General features: G+C 35.3%; 1 protein-coding gene across 2 annotated transcripts; it reads left to right on the forward strand.

Annotated features, from left to right (window-relative positions):
* The first annotated feature begins 289 nt into the window (after positions 1–289).
* LOC143295489 (small integral membrane protein 15-like) lies at positions 290–6,930 on the forward strand. 2 transcript variants are annotated; one of them, XM_076607213.1, is made up of 3 exons: positions 290–442; positions 3,440–3,762; positions 4,474–6,930. In XM_076607213.1, exons 2-3 carry the CDS (start codon positions 3,647–3,649, stop codon positions 4,586–4,588), a joined length of 231 nt encoding a protein of 76 aa, XP_076463328.1. In that variant the 5' UTR covers positions 290–442; positions 3,440–3,646; the 3' UTR covers positions 4,589–6,930. The 2 variants fall into 2 exon arrangements, with proteins under 2 accessions (XP_076463328.1, XP_076463327.1); XM_076607212.1 differs by lacking the exon at positions 290–442 and adding an exon at positions 1,500–1,566.
* The last annotated feature ends 479 nt before the right edge of the window (positions 6,931–7,409 follow it).

Here is a 7,409-nt window from a genome sequence, read left to right on the forward strand (position 1 = left end):
GTTATAGACACTTGATTTTTACAATTAGATAATTATTGTCGTTTAGAAGGAGAAGAGTGGGGTCATAGGGAGATGTGTCGTACAGTGGAAGGTCAGTGTCTGGGTCGGACACTTATTTGTGTGATGCGGCCTCTTCAGTTGTGTATCTTTTGTCACTCAGTGCTCCGGTTACAGGTGAATTCAGTGCAGTTCGGTAAGGTCGATTAATTGTTACATGTGTTATCTCGCCCAGACAGGCAGTCAGTGAAACAATTCAGTTGACAAATAAGCTCGTTGGCTCAGGCAGAACCTCTAAACCGCTGTGTTTCAGTTGTAATCAGCCTACAACTTCCTCTCGAGTCCGTCCCGGCGGCAGGCGAAAGTTGCCAGTACCGGCTACTTGAGCGGCTGTGCAGTCAGTCAATTGCTGTGACCGGGGTAACCTATTATTGCAGATCATCAGGTGGGTTTTTGCAGTTTTTTTGTTTTGTTTGTTTGTTTTTTGTAGTTTTGTTGACTCACTTGTGTAAATAAAGTGAGTCTATGTTTTAACCCGGTGTTCGGTTGTCTCTGTGTGTGTGTGTGTGTGTGTGTCGGTGTCCGTGTGTCCGTGGTAAACTTTAACATTGACATTTTCTCTGCAAATACTTTGTCAGTTGACACCAAATTAGGCATAAAAATGGGAAAAATTCAGTTCTTTCCAGTCATCTTGTTTAAAACAATATTGCACCTCTGGGATGGGCACAAAAAAAAGAAAAGAAAAGAAAATGAAGCCTAATTATATGCAAACTGCATTTACTGTTATATTTATATTTTTTGTATTCTCTAAACTTGGCACTTTGATCTGATATTCTGACCCAACAACAAGAGCAGTCATTATTATCATTTTCTGTTCAAACAGGAACTTCTTTTGCTAAGCATGGAAGTTTTATTTATTTTGCAAACGTTTTGGTGCAGATAGTAAAAAAGGGAAATTACTCTGTAATTAATGCTAGGGGAGTTAATTTGCTTAAACTGATCTTTCTCATCTTAAACATTACATTTTGAAATTATACTCAATACATAAAAAGCTTGGATTTTTTTAAAAAGTGTATCACAAGTGAGTCTTGAAGGCCTTGCCTCTCTTGTTGTTGTTGTTTTTACTTGATGACACTCCAGAATGCCAATAAATGAACAAAGTAACTTCGATGGTTCTGTGTATTGCGAGAGAGAGAGAGAGAGAGAGAGAGAGAGAGAGAGAGAGAAGTTTTATTTTACGAGGGTAAAGGATTAAGCACAAAGTACTTGTTTACATCCGGCCATCTGGGCAAGAATAATAACTGAGAGATGAAAACATGCGAGAGTCAAATTCACAACAGCAACATCAAAATTACATAAACATGTGCAAACATAAGCATAGATACTTATGTACAATACAAGCTTGAGAGAGAGAGAGAGAGAGAGAGAGAGAGAGTGGGGGTGGAGCAGTCCGTGGGTGGAGACGGAGAGGATGGGCACTTAAGAGGGGACACAATTCTCATGTTTTGAATTGTCTCCCATAGCTCTTCTGTTTTGGGCAACAAAGGACGCCGCAGCCAGTTTCTACTTGTGAGTAATGTTTTTAGCGTTATTTCTTTCCCTAAAACCAATTTCGGAACAGAATAAGTAGCACCAATTCGTTTTTCTGTCAATTAGGATTCCCAGTTGACAGCTGCGTTCCCGGGAGATGTGTAATTATCGTCTGGTTTGAGATCACGTGCACTGACTGGTTAATAAACTTGATCACGGTGGGCTCACTGAAGAGTGAAGTGTCAGCCAGCAAATGTGTGTGTCACACTGCTGTCATTGAGTGTCAGTTTGTGTGTTATCTGGTGTTTTTGTATTATATGCCATTGTTACTGTACTCCGAATCCATCATTACCTCCCATACTATGCTCCCAACACCAGTCTCTGTTGCTGCACAACAGTGTCGTAGATCTATATATTTCCAACAAACAGCAATAGACAATTTAATAAACTTAAATACCTCTTCCTGGAATTAATCTTTTTGAGTCAAGCCATTTATGCAGTGGCGGTTCATACTGGAATAGTGTGTCTTCCATGTTAAAACAGATAACTAGAAGTGTTAACTTAAGAAGCTCTTTCAAAAATTTTGATGAAATGGAAAATATAAATGATGTATGTTAGCATTAATCAGTTATTGAGTTAATGACAATGCCATTTTTCTTGTTAAAATGAAATGCCATGCACTACTTTTTTTTCATGTATATTGTAATTATGGATGAGTACGTATTTATGCATATGCAACTGTAATTGTGTATGTGTCCGTTTTATATAGAATAATGCATTTGTCTTTTCTTGCTGTGATATTATTTTACACACACTCTCCTTATTTATTTAATATTTGATTTATTTTTCATTTGATTTAATTCATTTATCTATTTCTGTCATTATTATCATTATTTTATTTTATTTTTTTGCTTCCTTGTTTAATTTCTTTGCCTTGAGGACTGGATGGAAAAAAGCATGACTTGCTTATTCTTCCTCATTCAGAAAAAAATTCATTCATTCGTGTTGTTGTATTCTATGCTTCCACCATCAGTTCGATTGCAGCATTTTGTTGTTTAATTCTTCTGTTACCTATTTTTGAGGAATTCGGATTTTGATACAGTCCTGTTTCAAGTTTTTGACCCCAGACTGATTCTTTGGACCTATTAACCTATGCAGAATATTCACCTTCACATAATCAAGGGGTATAATGAACTCGAGAACAGTTACAACTTACACTAGTTACAGACTGAATTACAGAGGAAATAAAAATGCTCAACACACACACACACACACACACACACACACACACACACACACACAGTGACACACACACATACACACATACACACACACACACACACTGAGAGAGAACTGTATTTAAGTGTACTGGTTCATTTTCATGTCATGTTTTCCCTACTCTCACCACTTTTTCCTTTATTTTCATTCTTTTCTTCTTTTTTCTGAGGGTGGGATGAAAAATAGCTGTATGAGCTTATTCTTTTAACATCAGTAAAGATCATTTTGATTTACACACACACACACACACACACACACAAGTATAATATATTCTACACTGTGATCTACCCCAAAAGTCACCATGATAATCTTCATAATTTTCATATTTCATCAAACAGAAGATATTTGAAGGTGATTGTGGTGACTTTTCAGACAAAACGAAACAAAACAAGGAACAAGTAAAAAACTTCTTTTTGTTCTGGTCAAAATTGAAAGCCATGTTCATGATGAGAGCTTTATATATAATTAATATATTGGTTTTGTAGAAGAGAAATTTCCAAAATTGAATTGACAGTAAATGAAACACAAGTATTGTTTCTTTTGATGTGCATTTTCAAGAATTTTTGTATCATTTGGATGCACAGCTGAGCTGGAGACAACATTAATTTTCTTCATGGTTGGTATCTTGTTTCAGAATCAGCCTGACTTTTGCTTCAGCACTGCCCTGCGATAACATCAGCATATGATCTCCAATCACACAGTTTCTCATCAGACGTGTGTCGGCAGGATACACAGGTGCACAGCCATAGGAGGCAGAGTTGTATGACAGTGACAGAACTCAGTGTGTTCAGCATCTAGTTGCCTTCTGTCATCCCTTGCTGAATCTCCGCCACTGCTAACCATGTTTGGGTGGGACTTCAACGAACTGCTTCGTGACGTTCTCCAGTATGCAGCTTCCAACCCCTGGCAGTTCATCTATTACGTGCTGTTGGCACTCTCTCCCTTGTTCTTCATAAGGTTTGGAAAGTGTTTAAGTGTTTTGCTGTTTGGTAAAAGATTTCATCATTTGTTGTGTGTTTTTCAGTTGTGGCAAGTGATTTGTTTGCAAGGTAGTTACTTAGTTTGCCCAGCATTGTTGCGCAGTCTGTTCCTAAATTATCAGAACCAGAATATACAATGGAGAGAAAAAAAAAAAGAAGAAATTCAGAGAAACAAACTTAGTTAATGTATGTGTGATTTTTTATTTAAAAAAAAGAAAAAAAAAGTTCATTCCTGTATGGTTTTCCCAGTAGTGTCATTTTTTCCTAAATATATTAAAAGCTTAAGCTCAGATTTCGAATATGGATATGCAATAGAAATTTATTGGTGCAGTAGCAAGTTTAAGATCAATGAAATAATATTAGATCACTCATAGTTGGTAAATGATTTCACTGATTCGTATAAAATGTATGCAATAATGAACTAAAATAATCATGAAAGATCGAGTTTTGTTTCTTTTTTTTCCTGATTGAATCAGAAGTACATGCAAGCTGAATGGACAGTTTCCCTCCCCTCTGTTCAAGAACTGTTTTAGATTAAGTTATGAATTTAAACTATTTCGCTATTTAATTTTCTAGATTTTCTCATGCAGATGAGTTAACAAATCTATCGATATGATTCATGCTTATGTTGTGAATAAGATGACAGAGTTTGAATGTTTCTGTAGCATTGTTTTCTTTACTGTTTCAGCGCTATTCTTGCCTGGCAGTTGGCGAAACAGATAGAACACAAGGAAAAGGATAAGAAGCGCAGAGCAAAGCGTGAAGCAAACATGGCCAAAGCCCGACGACACAAGACTGACTGAACTCTTGTCTGTTGCAGCATATTTGTGAATAGTTCATCTTGACCTGTTAGACACCTTAAAAAAAAAAAGAAAAAAAAGAGGAAAAGATGAAAGGAAAAAAAGTGAACTGATGTTTTTCATTCCAGTACTTGTTTTAAACTTGCGTTTTGAAAGAGCATGCTTGGTTTTACTGGCCATAGAGTGAGGGTTGTTTGTGAAATGATGTGAGGTATGGGTGAGTTGCACTCAACGAAACCAACCATAAGTTTATAATCGATGTTTCTGTGACTTACTGTTTCTTATAATTCTGTGCTTGTTTTGTTTTGGATTTTTTTTTTTTTTTTCATTTTTGGTTCATTTTTAGCTCCTTTTAATTACACATACTTAACCATGACCCACTAATGCACCTTTTTTCTCTCTTCATCTTTGGTTCATTTTTTGATCCCTAAACAGTAGTATGACTGCCTCAGTCTGTGAAAAGGTAAAAGCTATCTATAAACGTAAAATCCAGTTCGTGCAATAACACAAGTGAATGTGAGTTACTGCCAACAAATGCAACAGAATAAGAAATCCCATTTTAATGAACAAACAAAAATTAAAATTGTGGGGCAGGGAAGGGTGGGTTCACAAATTGCATGAGGGGACTTTTAAGATATGTGTCAGGATGACTTAATCACTTTAATGTCCACATTTATCAATAGAGATTAACCGGTGTAAGGAGTTGTTATAACACATTTATACCTTCAGCACACTAAACTAGATAATTTACAGCTTTGTTATTTGTGCTAGCACTTTTTCATTGATCAAAAGAGAAGGCAGGTTTCTAACATGGTTTTTGATCTTTGTACACGACAAGGTTCACATGAATATTATTTTTTCAAGAGTCCAGTTGTTCAAAAGCACTTTCCTCAACATATAGAATAAAAAGTATTGCTAGAATACATTCAGAAGACAAGTATGTTATCCTGTGAAGGTTTAATTTTGCAGCACTTTTCCCCTAGCTTGAAATCTTATTTAGAAACTAAGTTACTAACTGTTGATGACATGAAAGGAAAAAAAAAGAGAAAAAGAAAGGAAGGGGACTAAAAAAAAAAAAAAAAAAAAGAAAAAAAGAAAAACGAAGAAGAAGAAAAATATGAGCATGAATAGGAAAGATGAAATATTGAAGTGGGTCCAGCCTGTCATTCCACCCACAGGATGGGTTCTTATTTTCACCAAGCCAGAAAAAAGATGATAAGAGATGTGCACTTGATCATCTGATTGATACTGGGAAGAGATAACAAAATGGTGAACGCAGATTGTTTAACATATATCTTATTTTGAAGCATTTCTTATTTCTGTTAAGCTGTCATTTCCAGCAAACCATTGTTTCAGCATTCTGTTTTATTTTCTTAATTCTTTCTTTTTCTTTTTTTTTTAATTCAGTGGTCAGTTTCACATTCATTGTGGGAACCATTTTTTAATCCATTCACGTCAATATTCATTGAAAGATGAAAAGGAAGTGCAAGCTTGTGTTTGTGTGTCTGTAGGCTGATTTGCATGCTAGGTTCCTGTGAATGTATGTTGCAGTGAATGTTCTTATACTGGCATTATTCTGTTACGACTGCTTGTCATCTTTACTGTTTTTACGTGTTTTCATAATTATTTAAGTGCAATCATAATTTAATCTGTCACATTGTCAGCTTGCAGTCCACAGTTGAGTAATGCACAGTGAAACATAAGTGCAATCATCAGTGTCAGAAATTGAGCTCAGTTTGACAGCCTCTTGCATTTAATAGTTTTTGAAGAGAAAAAAATCCTTTCAAGAAATTTCAGCTTAAGTTAGATTAAAAGACAGTAAATAACAAATAACAAACTTCTTGAGTCAACATAACCCTAAGCCTCTTGCAACTTCAGCATTATTGGAAGATCGTTGAGTTTTATTACTGCAGTGTTATTGGGGACAATGTCAGCAAAGTTTAATTTGTGAATGTTTTTTTTAATTTTTTTTTATTATTTTTTTAAACTTGAATGATTTTGGTAAGTTTGAAACACCTTGTTGTATCTTTGTGTGTGTGCTTCACTACATGTAGCGAATACATGTACGGTTCATTACAGCAAGCTTTAGATGATTGTCTTCAGCATACTGAATGCTTAAGTTGTAAGACAAATGATGCTGATTAATATTTATGTATGTCTTAAAAGTGATCTGTTTCTGTTGTGTGTTTTTAAGACAAACGTGTGATTGTAAAAGAACATTATTTGCTTTGAACTGAATGCTGAACATGTAACTTTACCTGCGAATCTTTTTGTCATTATGAGATTTTTGTCTTTGCAAATGTGCAGGTTATTATTTAAACTAAACAGAAGTCATGAAAAAGTTACGCTTTTCTGTGTATGTGTTTTTAAAATATTGAATGTTTGTTTGATGTTTGAGTCATTTGAATGCAGAAATCTGTACACAAATCAATTTAGCATCAGTGTGAAAGAGAAAGGAAAAACCCACAGGTGTTTTACATTTTGGAAAAGCATATTTGATACTAGAATTCCAACGTGGATTTTTTTTCCCATCGCTATATATATATTTTGTGGGGAAAAGGTGGACTACTAGCATATCAGTACTTGAAACTCGATCATTAAACAGTTGTCCTAACTGAAGTCGACCTTGCTTAATTAAGTCGTCTCATCAGGGAAGTCGACATAATTCTTTGGCCCCAGTAAGCAGCCTTCGAAGTTCTTTATCTGAATAAATTTTCCTTGCTTGTTAATTTAACTTCATGAAACGGGATACCTGGCCTACAGTGACCAAATTTTTTATACCCAAATGTAGTTTCTGCCTGATAAGTTGACACGTGTGGAACTG

The sequence above is a fragment of the Babylonia areolata genome, chromosome 20, assembly GCF_041734735.1.
Source record: "Babylonia areolata isolate BAREFJ2019XMU chromosome 20, ASM4173473v1, whole genome shotgun sequence".
NCBI classification, from domain to species: Eukaryota; Metazoa; Mollusca; class Gastropoda; order Neogastropoda; family Buccinidae; genus Babylonia; species Babylonia areolata.

Bases quoted from the DNA above. Each gene is read 5' to 3' on its own strand.
- LOC143295489 (XM_076607213.1), top strand. From the start codon at position 3,647: ATGTTTGGGTGGGACTTCAACGAACTGCTTCGTGACGTTCTCCAGTAT. The intron at 3,763-4,473 runs GTTTGGAAAGTG...TTACTGTTTCAG, and splicing joins TCTCCCTTGTTCTTCATAAG to CGCTATTCTTGCCTGGCAGT.